Source organism: Leptomonas pyrrhocoris, assembly GCF_001293395.1.
Source record: "Leptomonas pyrrhocoris isolate H10 chromosome Unknown, whole genome shotgun sequence".
Classification (NCBI taxonomy): Eukaryota; Euglenozoa; class Kinetoplastea; order Trypanosomatida; family Trypanosomatidae; genus Leptomonas; species Leptomonas pyrrhocoris.
The window spans coordinates 452,254-479,459 of record NW_015438372.1 but is presented as its reverse complement, the minus strand read 5'-3'; the positions used below and the strand labels follow the sequence as shown (position 1 = coordinate 479,459).

The following is a 27,206-nucleotide window of genomic DNA, read 5'->3' as shown; positions in this document are numbered from 1 at the left end:
TCACGGGCAAGGAGAAGTCTAACCCTCTGTTGCTGTTAACGAACGCTGTTCCTTCTTTATTTCGTTCGTTCTTTCGGTGAGTGCGTGTCGTGGCGCGCGCCCCGTTGGCTTGTCGATGGCGGTCTGCTGCGGCGGGGCGTAAATGGCGTTGGTGTCCTGTGTGGTTCGCTTGCCCTCCGCTCGTGTGTGTCTTTCTCTTCTATCCTTCTTTATCTTTTTGAAGGAGGAGGTGTTGTTTTCTTCGTTGCTGCGAGCCGCTCCTCCTTCTCACAGGTGTTTTCCTTCACCTCTTCGTTCATCGTTGTTCGCTCACCCTGCTCGCTTTCTCTTGACGTTCGATCCGTGTTCCCAACAAGGAAAAGAATACTGCTACTCTCCCACGCCTTACCTTTCGGGGCGTGCAGAATCGAAGTTCTCACAGCTTACGATTGTTGTGGTGGTGGAGATCATGTCCTCCGCACATGTCGGAGCCGTTGTTCCCCATCCTCCCCCAATCACTCTTCCTCTTTTGATCACCCCATTCTTTTCGTAAAACTAACAAAAAAAAAAGAGAGGGGAAACCGGGAATCGGACCCGGGTATTCAGAGCCACAATCTGATGTTCTGCCACTGAACTATTTCCCCGACGGTGTTAAGCCAGCAGCGCCTTTGAACCACCTTTAACTTCAGAAGGTGGTCAGAAAAGCAACGCTGATGGGGGTCGAACCCACAACCTTCGGATCCGGAATCCGACGCGCTTCCATTGCGCCACAACGTCGCTAAGCACTTGGAAGGGATGTCTTCATTTCCTCTCAATTTGTATGTCGCCGAAAACAGGAGATGGGTCCCGTAGCGATGGTCGTCTAGTGGTTAGGACATTCGCCTCACACGCGAGAGATCGCGGGTTCAATCCCCGCCCGTCGTACGTTTTCGCGAGGAAGAAGACCTCTTCGTATCAACCTTGCTTGAACGCCATTTTAAGAGTTCCGATGTAGTATAACGGTTAGAACACCTGGCTTTCACCCAGGAGATCCGGGTTCGATTCCCGGTATCGGAGTGCCTTTTTCGCCCGCACACGCAAAGAGAGGAAAGCGAGAGGAACGAGATGAAGAGGGGCAAAAGCATCAAAAAGCCATCGTTCCTGCAGACGTTTGCGCCGCAGCCGAAAAGGAAAGGAAAGGCCGCAAAAGCGGAATGCGCCGCGCACTGCTACATTTCTGTTTTCTTTCTTGTGCTCGTTTGCGTTGGATCGTCGTTGGACGGGGAGGCGTCACAGAACGGATGGGTTCGAGCACGAATGCACTCAACAGAAACAGAGAAGAATAAAAAAGGAAGAACAATGTGTACATGCGCACAACAGCGCATGTAGGATCACTATGTAGGAACAGCTGGCCTTGAGGCTTTCTTGTTAACACATGCGCTGCAAAAGGATAAAGAAGCGAAGGGAATGAGGAGGAGAGGAAACAGTTGACAAACGCCACGGCCCAGCATCAAGGAAGTACGCGTGTTGCATTCAAGTGGCGCCAGTGGGGCGGAACCTCGATTGTGTTCGCCCTCAAACGGGCGGCACACGCGCATGCTACTTCGTCACTCCCTACGGTCGCACTTCATCCGTTGCAAGATTTACGGTGGCATGACACCGACTCCCCCATAGTACTCCACCTGTCCGCTCCCTTACGGTGCCCATCCGTCCTGCACTTCTGCCTTTCCTTCACAGAGCGGAGAGAACGTGTTGCAGAGCAAAGGCAAGGCCACATCGTTTACGACCGTGCGAGCCAGGCTCCCACGCTGCCTCGGCTCGAAATCCCCAAAGTTCCTCGACAACGTATCCGCGGGGTTCATTGGTCCGGCGATGTAGAAAAAGACAACGCTGATCCCTCGTTCGTAGAACACGTCATAGGCGTACTCGTACAGTTTGTTCAGAGACAGCCCTCGGCCTATCCCTCCGAAACCGTTGAGTTGCTTTTGGGCGTGTACGATGGGAAAATGGTCCGTTACCAGCGCTATCTTCGCACCGTCCGGTAAACCCTCCTCGACGAGTTGCCGCAGCATCAACTCGGCTGCGCGCGGTTCAGCGTGCGCCGAGTGCTTGGCCATGAAGTACGGTCGGTCGTCAGTTTCCGCGGAGTCGCGGCCCCGAAGGGGTGCACGTGCCCGTGGCAACCGGGTCTGCTCGAGCTCATTCACCCACATCTGCTGATATGCGGTGATGCTCTCAGCGCCATCGAGTGGCCCGACGGAGCCTGCCTCCCTTGACGTGTTGCGCAGGTGTTTGTGGGCGTACGCGCCCCACCCGCCTAAGGAGGCGTCCGTGAAGCACACCACGTCGTAGTTGTCTTCCGAGTACGTGGCGGAGCGTTCCCTGGCGATGGGTTGCCACGGGTTGTGCACCAAGCGGGCTCCAAGCTCGTGCAGGGCGGCGTGGATTTGTGGATGGAGGAAAGGGAGTGGGTCGTCCCAATCGAACCCTCGGCTAACCAGGCGGGCCGCCCCTCGGTAGGCCCGTGCCAGGCTGAATGCACGTGCAGGGTTGATCAGTGTGGTGTGCAACATGTAAAACATGAGCGACACCACCGACGCAAAGGACCGAATTGTGAAGGCGGGCTTTCGTAACGCGACGATCAACTTCGCCACACTCTTCGCCGAGTTGCGCACTAAGCGCTCGCTACCGTTCCACCTATACTCTTCCCCGAGAAAGACCGTGTTCGGTTCCTTAGCCAACGACAACAATGACGTGTCGTCCATGGTTGCTAAGGATTCGCGATCAGGCGATGTGAGAAGGTTGGCGCCGCGTATACGCGCCACAATCCGGCGGACAGCCGACACAAAATCCTCTTCCTGTCCTTCGTCCGCTGCAATCAAGATATTGTCAATCATAGTCATGATCGTTACTGGTGTATCGACGTCGACTATTGTTGACGTAATACCCTGACCCACTGCGACACTCCACCGTGCTTCTGTAGGCAGTGTGCAGAGACGGAAGTAGGCGCCGTTGCGGGCGCGAAAGACAAAGAAGTTTCGCAACTCACCAGGGAGCGGGGTGGCGTCATAGTACGCTTCGAAATCCACTTGAAGCATGTACCGCTTGTTCCGCAAACTCTGCCTTCGCTCTAGGCGCGTTGGGTACTGGACTTTCGGCATGTCGCTCGTCTGGAGGCACGCGTTTAGGTGCGGTTCGGTGATGAGTCGTCTCCTGCCCTTCATTTCCGGTACTGCGAAAACGTTAACGCCGTGTACTCCTTCTGGGAGGTGCTTACCCTCGATGTTGTCGGCTGCGGGGCACAGTTCCATCTTCCCCATCTCCACTGCTCGGTCGATATCTGCCATCGGCAAGTGGCATTTCTTAATTGTCCTCGATGTCCTAAAGCCGGTGAAGTGCTCAGGCGTGAAAAACATCCCCACTCGTCCGAGGAAAGCCCGTGTTTCTGGCTTGGTAGTTGTCATGTCGCAAACTGCGTTCCAGTTCAGCGGAGTTGTCTTCTTGAGGTGTAGCGGCCATTGTCCTGGTGGAGGTAACGGCGGTGCGTTGTGGGCGCCCTTGAGGCGCTGAATCTCTCGATATACCTCCGTGGGGTCGACAGCTAAGTCTTGCGTTGTAGGTGCGGTTAGGCCGAACTGTTCAGTTCGTAAAGGGCCGCGCTGGCGTTGGCCTGCGCGGTTGCGGCCTCCGTCGTGAGTTGGTGGCCATAGCCCAGGTACCTGTGGAGTGTGTCGGCGCGTCGGTGACCTGACATGATCATCAGTTCGTGCTCTGCCATTCCGTTCGCCGCCATGCAGCGTAGCGCGCCCTTGCGTACTGACGGTAGTGCTGCCAAAGGGTTCTCGCGGCGCAGGGCCGTGCGGATGGTGTCGGTGATTTCGGTCGGTCGAGCAAACAGGTGCTGCGTAGGTCGCCGGCTGCGGAGGAGGTGCGCGAGAATCAGCGCCGATTCGCGCGGCAGGGTTGACGGAACAGAATACGGCCCTCGGAACCGTGCCCCTTTGCCGCGTCTCATTGTCAGGACTACGCCATACCGATCTGGCCATATTGTCACACCTCCGTCCACAAATGGTGGCGGTTCCTCCCCCGTGAAGCGTACATCCCTGCACTGCAGAGTCCGTAAATCGCCCGCGCGAGCCGCAAATGCCCACATCATTTCGAGGAACAGAGAAGCTTCCTGATCGCGCTGCCGTAGTGAGTTCCGTTGCGCCGCGTCCTTTTGTTCCTGAGTGATAGGGGACGGCGGAGCCGCGACACTCTCCCGGTCGAAACGCTGCGCGGCGGCCACTGTCTTCTGCCATTCCGGGTAGCGGTTGAGATGTATCGGTTCGCGTTGATTGGTGTAGAGGGGCAGTTGTTGCAGCGCACCACTGACGGACGCCAGGGCCTTCGCGGTGGTCGACCATTTCCATTGTCTTGTCACCGCGATGCGGCGTACAAACTCTACCACTGCCGCAGCCAAATTGCGCCTGCTCAGTAGGTCGGCCGGTAGTGCGCGCAGCTCGTACAGCCACCGCCGGTGTACTGCCCGCGTACCTTCTGATACGGCGGACCAGGCCATTTGGCTGATGTGCGGGGGCTTCCCTGGGTGGATATACCACGTTCTCGGGCAGGCCGGACCCCCAGGTAGCAGCCCGCCCCTGTCGTTTAAAGGAAAAATCTCTGTCGCGTTGTGCCGTCCGGCCACCTCTACTGGCTGAGCTAGCCGTAAGAAACGAATCAGAAGAGGAGACGAGGGAGCGAGTAAAGAACACAGATATGGTGTTTTGCCACATTCCATCTAACAAACGGAGTAATACATGACCAAAGCGTCAGTGCCGATTCCAATGCTCAAAACACCTTCGCTTTACCAAATGCAGAGCTGACTTGCCATCCTTTTCTACCCACATCATTTGACTTCGTTTTCCAACTCAGTATCACACCGCAGGCGAAGCAGACACACACACACACATAGACCGTGTGACCCACCGCGCAGACCACCTCTCCACACACTGCGCTGGTTGGCGCACGAGGGGCACCTACGGGTACCCACTCCTTCTTTGGTTGAGAGAAGGCGATACCCCTCTACAAAGAGTTTCCGTGACAGAAAACCGTAAAGCCTAGAGCCCTACGGTCCGTCCAAGCGCTTTTCGGCTTTTTCTTCCCTTTTCGGACTGTTCTATTTACGTGTGTTAGCGCACCAACCCTGAGCTAGAAACACCTAGTGAGTCCTTATCCCTCCCATATTCAAGGAATTTGGACTTTAGTAGCGTATACACATATACGTTACTTCACCCGTTACGAGACCCGCCACACCACTTTTTGGTGTCGTCGATCTCGCTTACAGGGGAGGCTTTTTCGCTCTTTTTTCATTTTGTGTTTTGACACCCACACCATCACCACTACACATCTACACAAATGTCCAAAACCGCTAACGCGGAACAGGTGGCGCAGAGGCCGACGCCGGTTACGAAGACGGCGCGGCGCGAGATCTGGGGTGGCAGCTTCCTGCAAGGCAAGACGTCCAACGTCGAGAAAGTGCCCGCCTCTGCGGAGGCGAAGATCTCGGCATCCGCCGAGTTTAACACGTTCAAGGCGCTGCTGCAGGAGCAGCAGCGCGAAGGCCTGCTCTCGGAGGTGGAGATGAAGGGCCTTCTCGAGAAAGCCCTCGCGAAGATGGTGGGGGAGATGGTTCCCCTCACGACGAACCACGCGCCGGAGGAGAGCACCTCCGATTTCTTCCGCACGCAGCGTGAGGAAGAGCTGGAGCCGTGGAAACGGCGACGCCGCTGGGCTCAGACACAGCTCAAGAACATCGCCAAGCGGGGCGAAAACCCGCTTACCATGGCGGCGACGCTCCGTCGCCAGTTTATCTCGGAGGCCGAGTCCGGCCTCCTCACCACCACCGAGGTGTTTTTGGCCCGGTACACTCTCTTCACGGAGTATGAAGAGATGCGCGCCGGGCTGGTGACGTTGCAGGGGATCCTGAGAAACATGGATCCCGACGACCGGTTGCCGCTCCACAACTGGTTGGTTTTTGAAGACATGGAGCCGATGGAGCGGGACCGCTATGGCCCCGTGATCGACTCCCTGGAGGTTCCTCTTTTCCCAATTTGGAACCACCCAACAGGGGAGCGGCTCCAGGCGCTGAACAAGCGCCTGTTGAGCGAGGCCGTGGAGCAGCGGAAGGCTCCCGGCACGGTGAGCGGTGGGGCGGCGACGGGCATGCGGCCGGGCGAGAGCCTGTTCCGCAAGAACACCACCCTGTTTGGCGGGGGCTACCAGGCCCCCTTGTACAACGCCGAGGGAGAGAAGGTCGCCACGGTCGACCTCAGCGACCTCGAGGTCTTCCTCTGCGACCTGTCGCGCCGCCTCGACGAGCTGCGGCAAAGCGAGAACGCTGTCGGTGCCGCAGTGGTGAACGAGGTGCGCTCGTGCCTTGCCAAGGCGCGCACATCCGGCATCCGCGGCCAGAGGGACGACCTGCGGCGCCTGCGCGCCAACATCAACCGCTCCCTCCCACCCACTCGCGTGCAGGAGTCACGGATGGGCCGCGGCGGATACGGCGGTCGTGGCGGCTACGGTAGCCGCGGTTACTACGGCGGCGATGGCGAGGGCGATGCCGACGCGGAGCTGGACATGACGGCCGAGATGCGGCGCGCGCTGATGTACGCCGCCGACGCCGCAAAAGACAAGTCCTCAGCGCCTTTAAACGGATTGGGCAGCACGGCCGTGGGGTCCGTGGTGGCCTGCCCACGCACTTGGTATATCTATACGGCCAAACCCCCACATGTCAGCCAGCTCGCATGGACGGCGCTCACGCCAGCCATGCGAGGGCTCCACCTGAAGTGGCTCCACGAGCTGCGCGCCATGCCTGCCGACCTGCTGGGGCAGGACCTGGCGTCTGCAGCCATCGGCCTCGTGATGCGCATGGCGCGGGCGAGGCGGTGGAAGTGGTCCACCACGGCGAAGGCCTTCTCGGCCATCCGTGGCGCGCTGTCCAACCTGCCGCTCTACACGAACCAGACGCGCGGGATCGACATCACCGTGTCGCCGGAGTGGCGCGCGGCCGCGCTCGCAGCGCACCGCTTCGAGCGGGAGACCATCGCACAGCCACCAACTCCAGTGGTCCTGAGCGAGGTCGTGCAGGCGATGCGGCTGCTGGACCAGACGTCGCCGGACGCCAGTCTCTACCTGGCGATGATGTGGTCCTTTGCGGCGCGGGCTGGCGACATCGGGTCGCTCCAGGCACGGGACGTGCGGGTTATCGAGGGCGCAGCGACCGCACACCCACACCAGCACGACGCCGCAGTGGAAGTGGCGGGCGACGAGGTGCAGGTGGTGCTGACGATCCGCCGCGGCAAGGGCGCGAAGTTCCGCGGCCCCTACGCGTGTGCGTCGGCTCTGACGCGGGAGGCAGCGTCGCAGCTGGCACGAGTGCTCGCGCGGAGGTTGCCGCGGCAGAGCCTCTTCCAGAACCGCAACGAGCTGCGCGACCGCATTCGCACGGCGCTGCGGAAGATCAGCCCGGGAGCAGCACTGCCGTCCGTGAGGAAGGGCGCGGTGCGGCACCTGGCGGCGCAGGGCGTGCCCGAGGCGCAGCTGATGCGGCTGACGGGCCACACCCGGGTAGACACACTCCATCGCTACTTGGGCTATGGCCTCCGACTAACCTCGGAGGCCGAAACCGCCTTGGCCAGCGCCGGCCGGGTCCTCCGCGGATCACCGCAGTAGGCGCTCGGGCGCCCACTGCGAAGGAGCTCTGCGTGGATGCACGGGAGCTGTATGTGCTGATCCAGCGCATGCAAGGCGTGGCGCGCCCGGTGCGGCCGCCGCCGCCGAGCGAGTGGCGCCTACACTTGAAGGCCACAACGCCACTGTGCATCGAGGCGGTGAAGACGCTGCCGACCGCGCACACACGGACACATCACTTCCTACGCCGTGTGCTGCGATACATGGACGCGGCCCAGTTTGCCGGGCTGCGCACGTCCCGCACCATCAAGCCCACGCGTCTGCCGGCAGAGGACATCCGGCGGGCGGTCGAGATGGGCAAGTTTGAGCTGTGTGCCCCGGACCTTGTTGGGGTCGCGACGGGCCGCTGGGAACCAGACGCCGGAACGGACGGCGAGCTGCGGGTGTGCTGCCTGAGGGTGTGCACGGCGTGAACGTGTTCGCGGTGCCCGAGATGAAGGGGCGGCGGAGGCTCATCACGGAGCCGCTGCTGAACTCCGTCATCCGGAAGGAGGAGATCCCGCGCGTGGAGTACCCCACACGGCTCGCACGCCGCCAGGCGCTGCGGTGGTGTCGCTATATGCTTCAGATCGACTTCGAAGCGTATTACGACGCTATTCCGCTGCCGGGGACGCTCCGCAACAGCTTCGTCTTCCGCTCTGCCGCGGGCGACTACTACCGCCTGCGTACACTGCCTACCGGCGCGCGTTGGAGCGTGGCCGTCGGCCAGGCCGTCACGTGGACGATCGTGGACGTCGACACGCCTGTTGTCATCATGACAATGATCGACAACATCCTCATCGCGGCGAGGACTGGCCAGGAGGTGCCGTTCGTCAGGACGGTGCGGCAGGTGGTGGACCGCATCCGCGCGGCCAACCTGCTGACGTCTCCGGACCGGGAGGAGCTAGCGCGCATGTCCGACGACGCGCTGCTCCACAGGGCGCAGGAGAACAACGTCTTTCTTGGGGAGGAGTACCGCTGGACCGGAACGGAGCGGGTGGTGAGAAACTCCGTCAAGACAGTGGCGAAGTTGACGTTGGCTCTGCCCGCGCGACGGTTCAGCTGCCGGTCTTTTGTGTCCCTCGTGTCCCTCATGCTGTATGCCATTCACACGACACAGCATGTCAACCCTGCCCGCGCCTTCACGCTACTGCGGGCGTATCGCGGGGTGTACCGGATGGTCTGCCGCGGGTTGGACTGGGACGAGGAGCTGCCCTACCTGGATGCGGGAGTGCATGCCAGCATGATGCAGCTCGGCCGGACACTCCTCCGCAACGAGTGGAGCACCATCGCCGACGAGCGAAGCCCGACGTACCAGGACGCGGACTACGACGTCGTGTGCTACACGGACGCGTCCGTGGGCGGCTGGGGCGCGGTGGTGAAGCGCCGGCTCGCGGACGCGGTGTGGCGCACCGACCTGTACCAGCAGCGTTGGGTGCACGAGCTCGCGGGCGAGTTCCCGCCGTTCGAGGACGACACACCCGGGACACAGCAGCGGCCACCGCTGCACGTCACCCGCAACACACGCAACAGCGGGCACAGCGAGGACGACGCGTACACGGAAGAGGACGGCGGCGACAGCTTCATGGCGCGCCACTCTGCACACGCGGAACCTCGTGCGGCGGAACTGCTCCTACGCCGCCTGGTGATGGAAGGCCTCGCGGACGGTGCACGCGTGGCCTTGGTGACGGACCACTTCCCTATCGTCCACGCGCAGAAGCGCCTGAACGGGTTTGGTGGGATTGGCCGGGGGTACTCGCTGAACACGCTCTACGAGTACACCTACGACCTGTGGCGCGAGAGAAGCATCGATGTGGTCTTGTGCTACGTCGAGGGCGAGCGCAATCCGGCTGACGCCTTCTCTCGGCACTTTTAGAGGCGGGAGGGGGGACGCGACGGGGGTCGCTGGGTGTGCGGCACGCGGCGGGAGGCGGTGGATCGCTCCCGCTGCAGGCGAGGAAGAAGCAACCGCAGACGCGTGTGTCAGAGCGACGCAGGCCGGCACACACACAGAGAGCACACAACGCCAAAGGGAAACGAAAGGGAATGGTTATCCGCGTGCTGTGGAGGTCCTCCGGGCCGGGGGCCAACCATTAGAAAAAAAAAGGCACCCAGCTAGTCATCCTGACGCCCTGTGCCTCACACGCGACGGGTCGCGGTGGGGTTAGCTTGCTGCAACGGATGTTGTGCAGGCGGCGATTGTAGTACCTGCGACTCCATTGCCGCTTAACCGGCAGCTGCGACGCCCCTCTCACAAGACGGTGTCAATTAACGGTGTAATGCTTCCCGGGGCTGCAACAACATACCGCACACACACACACATCCTTTTATTATTACTGTTTCGTCTTAAATATGTCCCTCTCTAAAGAGGAATCTCTTCTTAACGCTACTGTTTCTGCCTTGGGGAAACACCTCTGTTCACAAAAATCAAAGCACGCGAGGAGAGGAAATGCGAGGAAAGGACAAAGAGGGGGAGTTGGAGAGAGCGACATCAAGTCAGAGCATCAAAAAACTGTCATCCTAGGGAGCAGTTTCAGTGCGTGCGAAAGGTCTTTTCGCCTTCATCCCGCGCTCCTTAATTAGCGAGTTCGACTCCTGTGTCCGTTGCTGCTGCGAGTAGCACAGGTCCGAAGAAGGCTGAAAGATGCTCCCCCTTTTGTTTTGTTGTCCTTGACTCTATGCGTTACGGCTCACCCCTCACCGTTGTGCTGCGCAGGACTCGGAAAACACTGATATACATATATATATACCGATACAGCAGTATTTGTTGTTTGTCTGTGCACAGCATTAAACGCCAGATGAAATAAAATATGCACGCACGCATGCTCCCTCTGAGAAAAAAAAGAAGAGAGAAACCTATATATTTGACGAAGGAGCACGTCTGCGTAGAAGTTGTACACATACTGGGCTTTCCTAAAGAAAAACAATGAAGAAAACAACAAACAGAAGAGAGAAAATGCGGCGGAGCATCAACACTCTTGGTATAGAAGCGTGTCAGACATGGCCATGAAGAATGAAGAAGAAAAACAAAGCAAGAAGAAACATTAAATAAAAAGCCGCCACGTATCGACGACCTGAGGGAACGGAGTCATAAAAAGGCCGCGTTGACGAGCCAATACACACATATATATACTCCTTTCTTTTGGCGCCGTGTAATGCAGATTGCCAGCGAGCGAGAGAGCATTTGTGTTGAGTCGAGCTACAACGTCGTGCCCTTCTGCTTGGATTTGCCTGTCCTCGGTAGTCTCCGGCGAAAGCCGCCTTCGTCCTTTTCTTGGGGGGTGCGGTCTCTCCACTGCACCACGCCGTTGCCGTTGCTGTGGAGCTCGTCCTCGACGTCTCCCGCTGACACTCAACACTTTTCCGTCTCCACCTGCACAAGCTTCATTACGCAAACAATAAAAAAGGAAAGAGAATAACAATGCTAGCGGGCTATTTTGCGCACATCAAGCCAGAGATCGGAAGTAAATATGAGGATGATTAAGTGGAAAAGAGAGGCAACACATATCTTTGCAAAAAACAAAAAGGACATGAAGAAGGGGAGGTGGACACGCACACGCACACACACAGCGCCGCATCAGTTTCAGGAAGTACGTCGACGCAGCTGATCTCTCCCCTCTCTCCACCCTCTCCTCACCGGCTGCGTTCGCCGCAGCTGCCGCTGCAAGCGTGGCATCGACACTCTACAGCGCGTACGTCAACGCAGCGAACAGCGCCACCACCGCAGCTACCGCCATCGACTGCGGGGCAAGAGCACCGTTCGGCCCAACCCGAGAGACGCAGCTGCCGCTGCCGGTCAGGCGGTAGCCGTCCGCGCACACAAGGCACAGGTTCGGGTTCGCGAGCGAGCAGTTCAGGCAGTTGGCAATGGCGCACGCCGCGCTCGCGTAAGAGGCGAGCAGGGCGAGAGCAACGACGAGGAGGGCAAACTTCGTGGTGGAGGCGGCCATGATGAATCCTGCTGACTGGGATGACGAGAGGAGCAAGAACAATGAAGAAGGGCGAGTGAATGAGATACGTCGCACGGCTGTGGTAAGGAGTGTTACAAGCGAGAATTCTTTAGCACCGATGCGACAGGACGAAACACGAAAGCAAAGGAAGACGTGAGCAGACAGCAGAGGCAACATGGAAGGCACGTGAAAAAGAACCGTGAACATGAAGCGGCTAGGTGACAGCGCACGGAGCTGTCACCCGCGATCGTGAGACCCAAACCTACACGCACACTCACATACACACAGCATCAAAAGGGATGCACAACGCGAACGCGCTGCGTGACAACGTACAGCACATCGTGAAAGCAAGGCAGTCATTCGGTGCTTCTCGGTTGTTTTGCTTCCACGAAGCACCTCGTTTGTTCTACTGAGTTGTTTCACTTTGATTTTTGCTGTCTTTCTTTGACACGTTCCTTCTGATCCGTTGTAAGGCATCTTTGCCGTGAAGTGAACGTCCTGTCTCCACGCTCCTGCTGCTCCACTTGAGACAGCTTATCATTAAAAAAAGAAAACATGCTGGACAGATATCAGAAAAGGAAGGAAACAGAGCACGCTGCTTCGGTTCCTGTTCGAAGGCCGCGTCACTCGACGTACTTGTTTCGCCACGCCAATAACTTTTTGCACATTCTTCTTCTTCCTCTTCTCTTCTCTGCACCCTTTGCTCTGCCTTTCTTTTTTTGCTTTTATTTCCTACTTTGGCCAACTGGGCCGTCTCATCGTGGTGCCTCCACCCCCACCCCCCACCCCACCAACTCATTGCGTTTCCACCGGTGCACACGGAGGCACATACGAGGAGAGGGGGTGGAGGGGGCAAGGGTCGGGAGAGGGGCAGCAAACACCACAGCGGAGTGAGAAGGAAGAAAATAATAATAATAATAATAATAAGCCGCCAACGCCGCAGGAAGAACACGCGCCGCCCACCTCGCACACTGCAACCGTACACACGACGAACATGCAGATGATAAAAGGGCAGGAGGAGAAGGAGGAGAGGAAAAAGAAGGCACTTTGCTGTTCATAGAAAAAAGAAAACAAAGGAAGAAAACAAGAAAAAAAGGGTTTGTTCACATGGCGAAATTGAAAAGATAAAGACCAACAAAAGAAGAAACAAAAAGTGTCTCATGGTGTTCACATGGGTTCTGCTGCGTCATCGTCCAGACAGCTTTCGGTCTGAAACGCACAGAGAGCGCAAACACAAAAAGCTGAGTGAAAAGTAAAACTAAAAATGAGGAGACGGCGGACGTTGGGAAGGGGAATGAAGAAAATGAATAATAGTAAAAAATAGTCCCAAGGTGCCTTGAAAAGAAGAGAAAAAGGGGAGGTGGACACGCACACGCACACACACAGCGCCGCATCAGTTTCAGGAAGTACGTCGACGCAGCTGATCTCTCCCCTCTCTCCACCCTCTCCTCACCGGCTGCGTTCGCCGCAGCTGCCGCTGCAAGCGTGGCATCGACACTCTACAGCGCGTACGTCAACGCAGCGAACAGCGCCACCACCGCAGCTACCGCCATCGACTGCGGGGCAAGAGCACCGTTCGGCCCAACCCGAGAGACGCAGCTGCCGCTGCCGGTCAGGCGGTAGCCGTCCGCGCACACAAGGCACAGGTTCGGGTTCGCGAGCGAGCAGTTCAGGCAGTTGGCAATGGCGCACGCCGCGCTCGCGTAAGAGGCGAGCAGGGCGAGAGCAACGACGAGGAGGGCAAACTTCGTGGTGGAGGCGGCCATGATGAATCCTGCTGACTGGGATGACGAGAGGAGCAAGAACAATGAAGAAGGGCGAGTGAATGAGATACGTCGCACGGCTGTGGTAAGGAGTGTTACAAGCGAGAATTCTTTAGCACCGATGCGACAGGACGAAACACGAAAGCAAAGGAAGACGTGAGCAGACAGCAGAGGCAACATGGAAGGCACGTGAAAAAGAACCGTGAACATGAAGCGGCTAGGTGACAGCGCACGGAGCTGTCACCCGCGATCGTGAGACCCAAACCTACACGCACACTCACATACACACAGCATCAAAAGGGATGCACAACGCGAACGCGCTGCGTGACAACGTACAGCACATCGTGAAAGCAAGGCAGTCATTCAGCACCGCCGCACTGCCAAGACGCAGGGAAGGAAAGTGCATGTTGTTTCCTCTCACTAGCTATTAGCGTTGATAGAAGTGTGCTTTACGGACTCTTATATTTATTTTCCTCAGAAAACCTTGAAATGCCTCAAGAAGAAAAATAACGATGTTAAACCTTTTCCGTTTTGTATCTCTCTTCTGCTGCCGCTGCTGTTTGGTTGTCCTTTTCCCTTCACATGATTATCGTAACTTAAAAACGAGGAAAAGAAAGCACAATTTTCTTTGAATGTCAGAGTGCATAACGAGATATAGCGCGTAGCACCACGCAGGGTCAAAGAGAAAAGCCATCCACTTTGTCCCCTTTGTTTCCGCTTGTTTCATTAAAAAGGAAAAAAAAACTTGCGGCGCTGAAGATTCATGGCGAACAAACAGCACAAAAGATGTTGAAGACTTAGGAAATAGCATTGACGCACGTGAAGGGAGCACAAAGAGAAGAGAGAAAGAGAGAAAGAGAGACTCTAGTGTGCCAGTTGGGTACACAGCTCTCTTTTTTCTGTTCCTCTGCCTCCGGCTTGTCAACTGCGTCCTTTCTTTCGTTCTTTTTCCGTTTTTCTTTCTTTTTTTTTTTTGAACTCCTACATGTGTTGCGAGACTGCACCACATGGACGGTAAAATAGTAATAATAATAATAGTAAATAAACCACACATAACTACACAAATGGGAGTAATCAAAAGGAGAGCTACAAAGGAAAAAAAAACGCACCTTGTTGAGACACAAGGGAGGTCGCTTTCTTTATTAAAAAAGAAAAACGAAACAGAAGGAGAAAGAAATGGGCTACGTCGTGCACGGCTCCTTCACCTGCAATTCCCATTCTTCCTTGATGTTTCTTAGGTGTGTGTGTGTGCGATTCTTTTTTGTTTTGTTTGTTTTTCAGCTTTCCTCTCTCCATCACGCGAACGCATTCATCACGAGTGGAGAAAAAAAGGAAAGGAAAGTGTCGTTTAATACCTGCCTATTTGAGGAGCCGATCGGTGCACACTCGCTCGCTTCGTCGCTGATGTGAGCGTTGCTCCCTCCCCCTTCCCCCTCTCTCTGCGAACGTACAAAAGGCCCTCTGCCCGCCTCCCAAGGTCGTTGCGGCGGCTCTTTGGCGAGCGCGTCGGCTGAAGGGAGGTGGAAGAGGGATCTGAGAGAGAAAAAAAAAGGCCTCGACGAGGCGGCGTCTCTTCAGCAAACAGATATAATAGAGACGCGAGAGAACGACAGAACGAAAACAGTCCAACAATCTCGCGGAACGCAAGATCCCTAAAAGGAAAATGCGCTTCGGAGGGGGCAATAAAGACACTCAATAAAGCACTGAAGGAAAAGATGCAGAAAGGTATATATATAGTTAACGGAAGAGGATGTGGTTGCTTTGTCTGTAGTAGAGAAGGAGAAGAAGAGAAAGGAAACTGTGGCCAGAAAACGGAGAAGAGAGCAAGACATCAACAACAGCGAAAAAAAAAATGAGGGAGAGAGAGGGGCATGCGCACCGTCTCCGCCGTGTTAGCGGTTCACTGAAATTGCGGACAGGAGAGAGAGAGAAAAAGACAGACGAAACGAAAGGAAAGGAAAGGGGAACACAGTTTGTTCTTTCTTCCCCCTCTACTTATAAATATAAAAGAGAAGAAAAAAACAAACAAGTGAGCAAAATGCTCGTGGCTGTACACAAATTAGAAACAAAACGAGAGAAACGCAGTAGAAAGGGAAAAAAGAAAAAGGTGCCCACGGTCGTCTACAATGCACCTCCTTTTCAGCTGTGCACATACTTCAATGAAGTGTATAGGTGAGAAAACACCGAAGAACCACAAAAAGGAAATAAAAAAAGAAAATGAAAATGAAAGGGGGAAAATAAGAAGATCGAAAGCCAAAGGGAACAGGCGGGGCGGGGCGGGGCGGGGGGGTGCGTTGAGGAAAGGACCCAAGAAGATGAAGTGCTGCAACGGCAACGCATGGAAACGAAGCCGTGCCGGTTTTTCTTTCTTTTCAACCTCTCTCGTTCTTCCTTCACTTCTTAAAACAGGGTCACGCTTTTCTGTTACTGTGGCTGATCCGTTTGTTTTCCACCTACGGATGAGTATCCCCCAACCCCGGTGACGGAGAACGAGGAAGAGGAAAGGGAGGGGGGGAACGTGGATATGCAGCGCCCCCTCCACATACACAGCCTCTCACAGCGCGTACACAACGGCAACGGCGGCGGCAGCGGCGGCGGTCCACATGGCAGTAGTCGGGGCCGCGGCAGCGTTCCTCCGCCTCGCGGCGCACAGACCGCTGCTCGTAATCATGTAGCCCTTCTCGCACGTCGCGCACCGGTTAGGGTTCGCACTCACGCACGCGATGCAGTTCGTGACGCCGCAGTACGTCGCAGGGGAGCATTGGCCGCCGTTCATGATGTAGCCGGCCGCGCACCTCGCGCACTGAAACTCGCTTGTGGGGGAGCAGGCGTCGCAGTTGGGTACCTGGCAGCCCGAGCCCTGTGCTGCGGCGATGGACGCCACCAGCACGAGCACAGCGAGCACGGCCACGAGAAACTTGTTCGACACGGAAGACATTGTTTTCCCTTTTTCTTTTCTTTACTTTTATTTTTAATCGAAAAGGTTTCGCGATGTAGGGCAGAAACAGAGAAGCGCTGCAAGAAAGGTGAAGAGAGGATAACTCTAGTGTGAGAGAGAGAGACGGCGATGTGAAGTAACACGAAAAGATCGATGTGGTGTTTAATCTACGTTGCAGAGGCAACGTGTGCGTGGGTGTAGAAGCGCAGGCGGCGAAACGATAATTGAGGGCAAGCAGAAATGCGCATGACAAGGACGCATTCAACGCACAAAAAGGGGATCACCGTGAGAGTCGTGGAGGAGAGAGGGAAAGAGTCGAAGTGGAAGAGAAAAGTCGAAGTAGAAAACACATGAGATCTACCTGTTTGTGTTTTTTGTTTTGTTTTTCCAGTTTTTCCTTCGGTTTTACACGCGTCACGACGCACGTGCACCGGCATCGCAGATTGACCCGCCGTGCTATATCTCCCTCTCTCGCGCGCGTTCTTCGCAATGACTACGCGTTTTCATTCGCCTCACATCTCTTTTTTCCTTCTTCGATTCAGTTTCGTGCCTTTATTATTATTACTATTATTATTTGCTAGTTTGCATGTACGCGTGTTTGCAACGTTCATCTCAATTTATGGGAATCGCATATATTTTTTTTTTTCAGAAGACTGCGTGCGCCTAAACAGTGGACAGTGGAGAGAGGGGCAGGAGGGGGCGGCACAGGTAAAGCGATAAAGAAAAGGCTGTGCACATACGTATGGTCAAATCATTCCCTGGTGCGATGAGGACAATGAGAAGTGGGAAAAGCTGAATACCTCAAAAACAAAAATAAGAAAAATACCAACCGAATGCGAAGGCGCAAATGACCACCGCGGCTGAGAAGAAGAAGAAAAACAAAAAGACACGAAACATGCATGAACGCAACGTCGTGCTCTGCAACGCGTACACGGTAATAATAATCTCAGTAAATGAAGACAAAGCAAAGAGAGAGGACAGCGTGAAAAAGCAAAGATTGGCGTGTGTGCGCTACCTCTCAGCTGCTGAGGTAGGAAAGAAACGAGAAACGGGAAAAGAAAAATGGGAGCAACACAGTAGAAGACACGCGGAAAGCGGAAAAGTATGCGGTGAGCGTACATGGCAAAAAACAGAGTCCATCAGCATTAAGAGCGCGTCGCAGCCTCCTCCCGCTACACCGGTCGACGCACACACGACACACACTTACTCACGCATTCGCACGCCTCACAGCTTCGACACCTAGAGTACCGCGCGCAACGCTGTTGTGCACACACACACACACACACACACACACACACACGTGCAAAACCAAAAAAAATAGAGGTTCATCTCCAATCAGCATTGGAAACTACAACCTGCTGCGGTGCCGCGAAACGATGACAAACCCGAAAGAACGGGAAAAAAAAAAGAAAAAGGCTGATGTTACATCAGGAAGGCGGACATTTCTCTTCGTCTAGTGTGACGCGCAACATGTCATTTACATGCAGGATAAGATGAAAAGAAAAAGACAAAGACAAACAACGCATAAGAGGATATCTACTGAAGAAAAACAAAAACGAGCAACGAAACGAGAAGTGTTGGGAAACGGGAAGGTGCGCCACACGCAGCTTTTTTTTTTGTCGTTTCGGAAAACTCAGAAGCTAAATAAATAGAGAAAAAAGAGGGTCAACAAGAGTATTGCTGGTAGGCAGTGGAAAATTGAAAATAATGATAATAAATAAAACAGAAACATGCACGCAAAGGTTCGTCTAAGCTTTACTGCGTCGACGAGACACAATCCAAGAGCCGAGTCCCACTGCCGCGCCGGTCGTGACAGTCGCGTAGAGCCACCACGGCGCGCGTTGCCAAAAAGAGCCAGCGGCGACAGATCCGCCGCCACCTTTCGAGGCCACGCACACGTACACTCCCTTCTCCTTTACTGTGTCTGCTACGCTACACTGCACCGTTGTCTGGGCAATTCGATCGCGCAGTTCCTCCCTCGAGGTGCACTTGTCCATTTCACACTCGACGAGAGACGCACAGAGGCCGTTGACGGCGCGCACGTAGCCGGGCTCGCACGTCTGACACCGGCTAATGGTGCCTTCCTCGCACTTCTCGCACGCCGTGATGCTGCACGTCCCGCGAGGCGAGCACTGCCCGTTGGCGTGAATGAACTCTGGCCTGCTGCAGACCTCACAGAAGAACTCGTTGTCTGCGGCACAGGTGCGACAGTTCGGCACCTGGCAAGGCGGCTGGTCGGCACGAGAGGGGAGAAGGCACAGCAGAAGCGCAGCCGCGACGGTGAGAGCGAGGCGACGCATTTGCCGATCGCGAATCAAAGCCGACATCGCCGTAAAGCGAAATACGCAAATCCCTTTTTAACTAATATTACTGTTGAGAATACTCTAGAGCTTCGAGTGGGACGGTTTCGCCGCTTTGCTGCGGCTTGTAGTCTGGGTGTGCCGTTGCTATCGTTATAGTTATTATTCGCCTCAAACGCGTCACGTCTACCTCTTCGTAGTATTCCAGAAAGAAAACAAAGAACAATGTTCTGTTGTGGTTTTAAAGAAAAAAAAACTGTGCAGAAAAAAAGCTATATACGTCCAAAAGATACAAGGAAAACAAAGAGAAACAGACAGAGAGGCAGAGAGGAAAAGAAGGAGAAATCAGTAGAACGGTTACGAAGAAAGAAATCTCAAAGGAGACCGGCAGCCTTTGCACTTTTTGAGGTTGTACGAAGCGGTAGACTCCAATAGAAGACGATGCGAATCGGCAACGGAAAAGTGGGGCGAAGGAAGTAACAGAAAAAAGAAAGCCAAGATGCCGTGGCGGCACAAGCCCCGTCAAACGGGTTCCTGTTACTACACCGGCGGTTTGAGAGTCGACACACATTGAATTGCATACCTACATTGCCTTTACAGCCAACATCACTCTCCCTCGAGGATGAAGGAGAGTTCGGTGCTGTGTAGAGTGCGTGTTGATTCGGCAGATCGCTTTTATGAATGCTCGACAATTGTTATCAGCGAAGTAGAAAAGACAACACAGAAGGGCCAACATCAAATGAGAAAAATGAATAGCGTCGGCAGCAAAAATAATATTAAAACACACGTGTAACAACGAATTTCAACAACGCAGACACGTAGCGACACGAACACGTAAATGGGGGGGAGGCACAGAAAAGGGAAGAGCAAACAAACAACCTTCGAACCTGCAGCCAAGAACGCTCACACACACACACCTGTAAATTTGAGGGGGGAAGGAATGTAACGGTTCCAGTTCTTATTACATTCGCATTCCACTTCACTTTTACTTAGACATGTTATATTGTCTCACCAGCTTCCAGCACCAGCAACAACGGAAAAAAAAATCCGAAAGACCGCTTGCTTCATTGCGTAGAAGTATCAAGACACCTTCGCGCAAAGCACCAGAACCTCCATGAAGTAGTTTTCCTTTTTGTGTTTACAACGAGCTTTGCGAGAAAACGAAAAAAAAATAGGCCACTCGAACGCACATGACTCTCACTTTCCTGAATTTCTTGTAGAAATGAAAGAAGGAGATGAGCCAGCAGTAGACGCGTTATTGCAGCACCCTCTTTTTTTTCTTTCTTTATTTCTTTTTGGTGCGGGAGAATAAGCTTCGTTTCGACGCTGCTCGAACAAAAGAGGAGGATGCCTGCTGTAACACCTCATCAATCAAATTAAAAAAATGCAGCGCGTTTGCAGAGTGCGCAAAAGCGCCTTCTCGTGCGCTGGTGTGATACGTTAAAGAAAATGGGGAAAAAACAAACAGAAAAAACATATGTGAATAGTAATTTGGAAACTATATTTAAGCAAAGAGAGTCCGAGATATGAGGCAACCCAACGTGTCTGTTTTTTTGTGTTTTACTACATCCCTCGGCAACCATTTCTTTCACTCCTGCTCATCCTTTACAAACAAACAAACAGAAAAGACGTTTCATTTGGTGGGATGCTTCCACACGTTGGGTTTACAGCCGCTTTCACACTCCAGCTCTCCATAATAACCGTTACAGCTGCCATCTTCCACTTCTGTTACTTTTTCTTTGTCTCACCGCACAAAGAGAGAGAGAAAGAGAGAAACAGTTTTACGCGGAGTCTTCGATGAATTCGAACGAGGCGAGGAACGCATCCATGTCCCGCTCGTACTTGCGCCACGTACCGGTCGCGCTCTCCCAACGCACCAGCGTTGTTACGCCGTCGCGGACGAAGATGAACACCTTGCCCCTCACCTCCACCTTCTCGTTCGGCGATACCTCCTGCATTTCCTTCGACATGAACGTGAGGCACTCCTGACCTTTCAGGTTCACCACCTGGATGCTGGTAATACTGCCGTTTGCCGCCTCCTCCTCGATGCGGCTGCGCCACTCTGCGATGCTTCCCATGCAATCCGGGTCTGTCTCCGGTTTGCCGATGCGAATAGTGACTGTCGGGCCCTGCTCCTCGGGCGAGACTGCCTTAGACGGATCGGCAGGGATACCCTGCGGCGCGTACACGACGGTGCCGTTGCCCAGCTTCGTCGACACCACGCGACTCCCGCCCACCACGTCGAATTGGTAGCCATACTCAGGAGTGACAAACGTAGCGCCGGATTTCGGGCGCCGCTCCTCTGACGACGGGGCCACGCTCTTGATGGTCCGCACGAGACTGGTCTCCGACAAGTACGAGATGGCCTTCTGCTGCGGGCGCACCACGAGAACGTAGTTGTTGTACGACAGCGTCTTCTTCTCCTGTGCCCCGTCGAACGCGGAGCAAATTGTGACGCCGTCGACCGTCTTCTTGTTCCGCAGCTTGTGCTCCGTCACTGGCACCTTGTCCTCCTCGTACAGCGTCACTTCCTCCTTTTTCACAGTGGAGGCGAGCTGAAATTGCGCGAGGAACGGACTGGAAGCCGTCTCATCAGCCGAAGGGTAGGACCAGCTCCATGTCGTGTCGATATCCACCGCCACCTCGCCGGTGTGGACACGGTAGAAGCCCAATGCGCTGGAGTCCATCGGCGTCACGAGCGTGTCGCGGGCAAGCTGCAGAAAGATGGGTCGGTACTCGTTCATGATCTTCGGGTTGCACATGATTTGAAAAACGTACGCAACGCCGTTGCGCACCTCCAGCAGGTTGATGACCGAGAGATCAAAGAACGGCGGCATGCTCTGCGCATACTCTAAGATATGGCGGAACGGACCTTCTTGCACGCTGCTATCCTTTCGGACCATGGGCTGCACGACACCGCCGGTCATCATGAGCATCTGCTGCATCGACAGATCTTTCGACCGCTCCTTAAACTCAGTGAGATTCAGATTCTCTCCGCGAATGTCCTCTACCGACAGGATGATGACCGGGACAGCGCCTGGCATCTCGGCGTTGGGAAAGTTCTCGAACTCCGGGTTCCACACCGTCACCATCGCAACGTTGGGAATGGGAGACAGCTCTTCGCGTACGTCCCAGCCATTCGGCACCTTCATGGCGATGCCAAGGTGATTGAAGGCCTTACGGTCGGCAAAGTCCACCGCGGTTGGAGGCTTCGCAGTCTTGCTCTCTATCTTGGACTCTGGAGCAGGAGGGGCGGGCGGAGCCGCCGGCGCGGCCGGCTCCAGTTCGTTCAAAGCCTCATCTAGCAGCGAGATCCCCGCATCCGCAGGAGCGACTGGTTCAGATGGTGCTTTTGGCTCCACCTTTGCGGGGCCATCGACGACTTTCACCTTTTCAACCGCGGAAGGAGCTTCCTTCGTCGCCGCCGGTTCAACAGCGGCGGGCTTCGGCGAAGCCTTCGGTGCGGCGTTCTGCGCAGCGGTGGGCTGCTGCCTCTTCGACTGCAAAACTTTGCTTGATGGGGTTGAAAACACATCGTCGTCCTCCTCGTTGTTCTTTCGTTGCGCGCGCACAACCGCCACGGTGCCGATAATTGCCGCTGTCGCCACGACTGCGCCACTAATGGCAAGGACCTTATTGGACGGCATAGTTTTATTTGTGTTCAACGTTGATTTAGTCTACCCTATGTTATTTTTCCTAATTCTGTGCTCTGGTTACAACGAGCTACTTTAATTATGGCAGAGCAGAAAAAAAAAATTATGCAAGACAATTCGAGAAGAAAAACAGACAAGGACAAACCGATGAAGACAACGAAGCCAGCACAAAAAAAAACTTTCATTGAGTTCACTGGTGATCCCTACTATTCAATGAAGGTGGCACTATATTAAAAGTGCATAACAACAAATAACACGTCCATTTTTACAGTGCAAGCTATGTCCATTAGAAAAAGTCATATTTCTTGCTTAAGACTCAGCAATTACAGGAGCTTTTTTTTCAAGTATTGTTACTCTCTTTCCTCAGTAGCGACTACATCCAACAGTTTTGCTGTTGTTTGTGGTTCAGTTTTGAAGAGCGGAAGAAAGGCTACGTAGACCTCTTGAAATTGTATATATCTGAGAAGCTGTAATAGAAAGACAAGAGCAATGCGTGTACGAAAAGCACCTCGTTTCATTCCATAGAGTCATAGAGACTACAAGGCAAGTTTTCTGATAAATACAAGGAGTTCTAAGCAAAAACAATAAGAGCGACAGAGACAACAGTGACAATCATAACAGTTATCATTGTTAATAATATGTTCTCCCTTGAGTTTGTACACAAAATGGGCCTATAAATATACAATTCATATCGCCTCGACATGCAAAAGTGCAACTCAACTAGTCGTCTCAACCTCGCCAACAAATACTGTGCCAGAACGACGACACCCCAGCTTGCAAACAGAATCCTTAATCGAAAATGCGTTGCCGGAGCATAATTTTCGCACGGCACAAAGGGCATTCTGTAATATTCACAGCACACGAAACGCACAGACAATAATGCCCGCAGGGGATGAGAACAGTGTCTTTCTTACCGTAGCAAACAAGACAAGAGTTTGCTATAATGTCATCCGTCGCACTCTTCCTATCTGTATCACTCTCGTTTCCGTCGATTGCCGGCGAGCTTCCACTTGTCCCCTCGTCGATGCAGATAGGGCAGCGTGAGCTTCTTTCAAGCGCTCTGCTAAAGCGCTCTATGGTGTAACACAGCGATGAGGAAGATGGATTCCATTCCGCTAATTCTCTGCAGAAGCACAGCCCGGTAAAATCGACATTCGGGTGATTGGATACAATTTTTATCACAGACGTGTCCACTCCCTCTGGTATTTTGGGGTTCTCGCTTGCACTACTGCACACGAGATAAATAAACGGCGGCTCAATGGGAAACTGATGTGAAAGCCATATTTGAATCGGAAGCATGAACGTTTGGAGCTGTGGCTCCTTTTCCTTGATGCTTTCCCCGCCTTCGCCCTTGGGAATCACCGAGAATTTTACTGGCAACCCGCCGTAAATGCATATTTTCGGCTGTTCCAGTGTGCCCCATTTCGTGATTTTGCGCAAAAAGCAGAGTGAGTTGCACAATGTGTCTATGTCAATTACAATGCGACGTATAACTTCAGGCCGATAGTGCCCTGAACGGACAAAAAAGCGTACAATATCGTCGTTCATCGCTCTTCTGTGCAACAGCAAAGAAAAATGGTAGCGTTCAATTACAAGAAAAAGGGAAAAAGAGTTCAATTCTTGGATTTAGTAGTCTTAGAGTTTCTGTATTGTTTTCAATTCCTTGGTACTAATCATTACGGTCGTTTGATGCGCAAAACCAAGTTCTTTCTTGAATAAATAAAGCCCAGACTCCTTTATTTTTCAATACGTCGGTTGAGAAAGCTTGTCCGTTCTTTCAGCTGCTATTCCTCGTTTCATCAGTGTTGCATTCACTATAAGCAACATGTGATTTTTGATGTGTGAATAATGTGCTACCAACCCACGTCTTCTCAGATGAAAACCAAAAAAAAAACTGAAACACGATGTACAACTGAAACGATAACGTTCTATTCTGTTTATAGGCGAGATACGACAAAAACGCGTCCAATAACCTGTTTTATCGCGTGTATTTCAGGACAAGACGCGCTATTTCCACCTAATCCGTGTCCGGAAAGCAATCATCATCTCCGTTTCGAAAATCCAAAACGCTGCTTTTCCCTTCATTTATCAATCTAAAATATACATTTGCTTCTTTTCTACCGTCTGTTAAATGGTTTCTCTTCTATACTAATCAGCGCTTCTGTAGTTGTAGAAAACTGTTTCAGTGAAAGAAAAAGGACGACAATCTCATCAGTTAGCAAAAAAAAACTTCACAATTCAGATAGGGTGAAGTCGACGCTGTCTCTCCTTCCGCGGTTCTACAGCGGACCGTCCAAAAAGTATTTTACAAACAGGAAAAGCAAATAAAGCAGTTCCAATATAGAAACTGTTCAGCTGAAATAAAGAGGATACCTTTGATGATTTCTTACTTTCTTTTCCTTCAACTCTTTTCAGCAGAAGCGTAGATATTGTCAGTCGTATCTTTTTTGCAACAAACTCGCACCAGCTCGTTGACGAAGTCGTTCATCCGCCCCCGGTTAAACAGCCGTGATAATAGGCTACTCGCTCATACTACCGTTGCACAGTTGTAGAACAACAAAACGCAAAAGCAATCACAATTGAGGGTGACACCAAGCATGCGCTTCCAGTGCACTGGAAAAGCGGACAGAAAAGAATCTGACTTCCCTCCCACTAATCCCCCCACCAAGTCCTTGTCTTTCAAACTCTTAGGAACCGTTCCCCTGCACTTCTTTGTGATCGTCTTCAGAAGTGGAGGAAAACACCTCTGCCGTTTTCGTGGGGGCCCCCGTCTCCCTCGCCGCGCCGCCTCGCGGCAACAAAAAGGCACTCCGATACCGGGAATCGAACCCGGATCTCCTGGGTGAAAGCCAGGTGTTCTAACCGTTATACTACATCGGAACTCGTAAACGCGGCCAGCTACGCCCTTCCTCTGGTCAGTTGAAAGCCAAGTAGTGGTTTTACAACTGTCGTAGCCGCGATAGCTCAGTTGGGAGAGCGTCAGACTGAAGATCTGAAGGTCCCTGGTTCGATCCCGGGTCGCGGCATCCCTTTTTCCCGGCGCGCCGCCGGCGGAAGAAAAAAGAGAGGGGAAACCGGGAATCGGACCCGGGTATTCAGAGCCACAATCTGATGTTCTGCCACTGAACTATTTCCCCGATGGTGATAAGCCAGGATGTTCCGTGAGTCCTCCATTCAATGCTTTCACCAGCATTGAAAATGTACGACGGGCGGGGATTGAACCCGCGATCTCTCGCGTGTGAGGCGAATGTCCTAACCACTAGACGACCATCGCTACGCTTGCTGTGGAAGTCTTCACGTGGTTTTAGGTTCTTCCAACAAGAAGCAGTAATGTGCATGAAGAACGGCTTTCAGTCAACTATGCTTCCCCCTCGCCGTTCTTCTTCTGGCTCCCTCTTGCTGCGGCACTTACACTGTTTTGCTTTGTATGGCTGCTTTCCCAATCGCTCTCAAAAGCAGCAAACGACGAACGAATGGTGGAAACCATAAATTCAAGCCACCTGGCCCCCGCAGCGCAACTTCGGGCTATACATCTTCAAAGCCGCACCTCTCTCAGCAAAAAGGGTCGACATTCACTTCCACCACCCCGAAAGAATTGACTGTATTTCTTCAAGACCGTGCTCCGGAAAAGGAAAACAAGTGTTGTAACAGAGGCAGAGCAAAAGAGATCAGCCCTTCTTTAAGCAATATCTGGTTAACAGCATTCAACTCAAAAAAGAAGGCCCTTTCTTCGTTTCTCCGAACTGCGCAAGATGTCATTGCGTCCTCGAGTACTTTCCAAGTCGATTCTTTGAAGTTCCACCGTTTTATTCATTGCCCTACTCTTCTTCTAGTCGTGTTTTTACTTGCCACCAAGTCAGCTATTGTATATATATATATATATATAAATATATTGAACCGCTGAAACGGTACTTCACTACATCTCAGCATTGTCAACATTTTGCTACTCTATTACTCATGGCTACTGTAACAATTCCGCAAGAGTGGGTAGCATTGTGTGCCTCCACGGATTCGGCTGTTATACATGAATGCATCAACAGCGTTTTCCGTCGACTCTTAGCAAATCTGCTTCTTGACTTTCAGAATCCAAAATACCGACAAGTCAAGAAGACTAATAAGGCACTCCACCGACTGACAAACTCGTTGCCAAACGGTTTTGTTAGGTACCTCTTTAACACTCTCGGATTCATGGAGCACGCCGACACCTTTGATTTTCAAGGCACGGCGGAGTCGCTCAAACACGCTGATGAAGTGTTCTCTCAGCTTGAAAACCTTATGGACAAAGAGGCAATGGATGCTGCTAAATATGAGCTCAGCCAGCTAAAGGTTTTAGCCGCAAAAAAGGCTGCAAGCCCATCCAGTGTGCCTGCACCCTCCCCACCTGTCACGGTGAAGTCTAGCATCGCAAAAGGAAAGGAATGTGGAAGGGAGGGCGGTCTTAATTGTCAGCAGGAAGACACTCAAAAAGACATGGAAGAAGGAAAACTTGTCGAAGAGGCCGTGCGAAAAACGCTGCTTAACACAGGAAGAATTCGCAACAGCTTTTTTGAGGCAAAGGATCTCACCATTCGCACAATGCGGCACGGCAGAGTCTACGCCTGCACAGAAAAATGCGACAACGAATGCATCGAGGTGCACTGGCACCTCCTTACAGGCAAAAATATTTTGTACTCCCACCTCGCTCACCTCTCCGCCGACGGAACAAACCTTTTGCATCTCGGAGTCGAGCATGGTTATCAATACAACACACTCCCTGGGTCCCAGCACTTTGGTAAAATGCTCCATTTCAGCGAAAAACTGACAGATGAGCACGGAAAGCTCATCCGCTTAAAACATGACGACAAGCCTGTATCAGCCTGCATCTATTGTGGACGCTTGTTTTCAGAGCTTCTTCTGTAGATTCTCATTCTGTCGACAAGGCATTGCCTTCACGC

General features: G+C 53.3%; 12 protein-coding genes and 8 non-coding genes across 23 annotated transcripts; 7 read left to right on the top strand and 13 right to left on the bottom strand.

Annotated features, from left to right (window-relative positions):
* Window positions 1-552: 552 nt before the first annotated feature.
* On the bottom strand, window positions 553-623 carry ABB37_07062. Its single transcript has one exon. It is a non-coding gene; the product is annotated as a tRNA-His (tRNA).
* Window positions 624-684: 61 nt separating this feature from the next.
* ABB37_07066 lies at window positions 685-756 on the bottom strand. Its single transcript has one exon. It is a non-coding gene; the product is annotated as a tRNA-Arg (tRNA).
* A 74-nt stretch (window positions 757-830) lies between these two features.
* Window positions 831-903, top strand: ABB37_07067. Its single transcript has one exon. It is a non-coding gene; the product is annotated as a tRNA-Val (tRNA).
* Window positions 904-963: 60 nt separating this feature from the next.
* ABB37_07063 lies at window positions 964-1,035 on the top strand. The gene has a single exon. It is a non-coding gene; the product is annotated as a tRNA-Glu (tRNA).
* A 617-nt stretch (window positions 1,036-1,652) lies between these two features.
* Window positions 1,653-3,374, bottom strand: ABB37_06991 (TATE DNA transposon; the record flags this gene model as incomplete). The annotated part of the gene is made up of 1 exon (XM_015805461.1): window positions 1,653-3,374. The coding sequence occupies one exon, from the start codon at window positions 3,372-3,374 to the stop codon at window positions 1,653-1,655; it is 1,722 nt and encodes a 573-aa protein (XP_015656074.1).
* Window positions 3,375-3,583: 209 nt separating this feature from the next.
* ABB37_06990 (TATE DNA Transposon) lies at window positions 3,584-4,519 on the bottom strand (the record flags this gene model as incomplete). The annotated part of the gene is made up of 1 exon (XM_015805460.1): window positions 3,584-4,519. One exon carries the CDS (start codon window positions 4,517-4,519, stop codon window positions 3,584-3,586), a length of 936 nt encoding a protein of 311 aa, XP_015656073.1.
* An 836-nt stretch (window positions 4,520-5,355) lies between these two features.
* On the top strand, window positions 5,356-7,671 carry ABB37_06989 (TATE DNA Transposon; the record flags this gene model as incomplete). The annotated part of the gene is made up of 1 exon (XM_015805459.1): window positions 5,356-7,671. The coding sequence occupies one exon, from the start codon at window positions 5,356-5,358 to the stop codon at window positions 7,669-7,671; it is 2,316 nt and encodes a 771-aa protein (XP_015656072.1).
* A 68-nt stretch (window positions 7,672-7,739) lies between these two features.
* On the top strand, window positions 7,740-8,102 carry ABB37_06988 (TATE DNA Transposon; the record flags this gene model as incomplete). The annotated part of the gene is made up of 1 exon (XM_015805458.1): window positions 7,740-8,102. The coding sequence occupies one exon, from the start codon at window positions 7,740-7,742 to the stop codon at window positions 8,100-8,102; it is 363 nt and encodes a 120-aa protein (XP_015656071.1).
* A 20-nt stretch (window positions 8,103-8,122) lies between these two features.
* Window positions 8,123-9,544, top strand: ABB37_06987 (TATE DNA transposon; the record flags this gene model as incomplete). The annotated part of the gene is made up of 1 exon (XM_015805457.1): window positions 8,123-9,544. The coding sequence occupies one exon, from the start codon at window positions 8,123-8,125 to the stop codon at window positions 9,542-9,544; it is 1,422 nt and encodes a 473-aa protein (XP_015656070.1).
* A 1,807-nt stretch (window positions 9,545-11,351) lies between these two features.
* Window positions 11,352-11,727, bottom strand: ABB37_06986 (hypothetical protein; the record flags this gene model as incomplete). The annotated part of the gene is made up of 1 exon (XM_015805456.1): window positions 11,352-11,727. The coding sequence occupies exon 1, from the start codon at window positions 11,616-11,618 to the stop codon at window positions 11,352-11,354; it is 267 nt and encodes an 88-aa protein (XP_015656069.1). The 5' UTR covers window positions 11,619-11,727.
* Window positions 11,728-13,117: 1,390 nt separating this feature from the next.
* Window positions 13,118-13,493, bottom strand: ABB37_06985 (hypothetical protein; the record flags this gene model as incomplete). The annotated part of the gene is made up of 1 exon (XM_015805455.1): window positions 13,118-13,493. The coding sequence occupies exon 1, from the start codon at window positions 13,382-13,384 to the stop codon at window positions 13,118-13,120; it is 267 nt and encodes an 88-aa protein (XP_015656068.1). The 5' UTR covers window positions 13,385-13,493.
* Window positions 13,494-15,935: 2,442 nt separating this feature from the next.
* On the bottom strand, window positions 15,936-16,488 carry ABB37_06984 (surface antigen-like protein; the record flags this gene model as incomplete). 2 transcript variants are annotated; one of them, XM_015805453.1, is made up of 1 exon in its annotated part: window positions 15,936-16,488. In XM_015805453.1, the coding sequence occupies exon 1, from the start codon at window positions 16,317-16,319 to the stop codon at window positions 15,936-15,938; it is 384 nt and encodes a 127-aa protein (XP_015656066.1). In that variant the 5' UTR covers window positions 16,320-16,488. The 2 variants fall into 2 exon arrangements, with proteins under 2 accessions (XP_015656066.1, XP_015656067.1); XM_015805454.1 differs by having other exon boundaries at window positions 15,936-16,398.
* A 1,579-nt stretch (window positions 16,489-18,067) lies between these two features.
* ABB37_06983 (surface antigen-like protein) lies at window positions 18,068-18,893 on the bottom strand (the record flags this gene model as incomplete). The annotated part of the gene is made up of 1 exon (XM_015805452.1): window positions 18,068-18,893. The coding sequence occupies exon 1, from the start codon at window positions 18,644-18,646 to the stop codon at window positions 18,068-18,070; it is 579 nt and encodes a 192-aa protein (XP_015656065.1). The 5' UTR covers window positions 18,647-18,893.
* Window positions 18,894-20,400: 1,507 nt separating this feature from the next.
* ABB37_06982 (putative mitochondrial hypothetical protein) lies at window positions 20,401-22,347 on the bottom strand (the record flags this gene model as incomplete). 2 transcript variants are annotated; one of them, XM_015805450.1, is made up of 1 exon in its annotated part: window positions 20,401-22,347. In XM_015805450.1, exon 1 carries the CDS (start codon window positions 22,264-22,266, stop codon window positions 20,401-20,403), a length of 1,866 nt encoding a protein of 621 aa, XP_015656063.1. In that variant the 5' UTR covers window positions 22,267-22,347. The 2 variants fall into 2 exon arrangements, with proteins under 2 accessions (XP_015656063.1, XP_015656064.1); XM_015805451.1 differs by having other exon boundaries at window positions 20,401-22,344.
* Window positions 22,348-23,061: 714 nt separating this feature from the next.
* Window positions 23,062-23,893, bottom strand: ABB37_06981 (unspecified product; the record flags this gene model as incomplete). 2 transcript variants are annotated; one of them, XM_015805448.1, is made up of 1 exon in its annotated part: window positions 23,062-23,893. In XM_015805448.1, the coding sequence occupies exon 1, from the start codon at window positions 23,818-23,820 to the stop codon at window positions 23,062-23,064; it is 759 nt and encodes a 252-aa protein (XP_015656061.1). In that variant the 5' UTR covers window positions 23,821-23,893. The 2 variants fall into 2 exon arrangements, with proteins under 2 accessions (XP_015656061.1, XP_015656062.1); XM_015805449.1 differs by having other exon boundaries at window positions 23,062-23,829.
* A 1,187-nt stretch (window positions 23,894-25,080) lies between these two features.
* On the bottom strand, window positions 25,081-25,152 carry ABB37_07061. The gene has a single exon. It is a non-coding gene; the product is annotated as a tRNA-Glu (tRNA).
* A 73-nt stretch (window positions 25,153-25,225) lies between these two features.
* ABB37_07060 lies at window positions 25,226-25,298 on the top strand. The gene has a single exon. It is a non-coding gene; the product is annotated as a tRNA-Phe (tRNA).
* A 40-nt stretch (window positions 25,299-25,338) lies between these two features.
* Window positions 25,339-25,409, bottom strand: ABB37_07059. Its single transcript has one exon. It is a non-coding gene; the product is annotated as a tRNA-His (tRNA).
* A 64-nt stretch (window positions 25,410-25,473) lies between these two features.
* ABB37_07065 lies at window positions 25,474-25,546 on the bottom strand. Its single transcript has one exon. It is a non-coding gene; the product is annotated as a tRNA-Val (tRNA).
* Window positions 25,547-26,104: 558 nt separating this feature from the next.
* ABB37_06980 (hypothetical protein) lies at window positions 26,105-27,171 on the top strand (the record flags this gene model as incomplete). The annotated part of the gene is made up of 1 exon (XM_015805447.1): window positions 26,105-27,171. Exon 1 carries the CDS (start codon window positions 26,230-26,232, stop codon window positions 27,169-27,171), a length of 942 nt encoding a protein of 313 aa, XP_015656060.1. The 5' UTR covers window positions 26,105-26,229.
* Window positions 27,172-27,206: the final 35 nt, after the last annotated feature.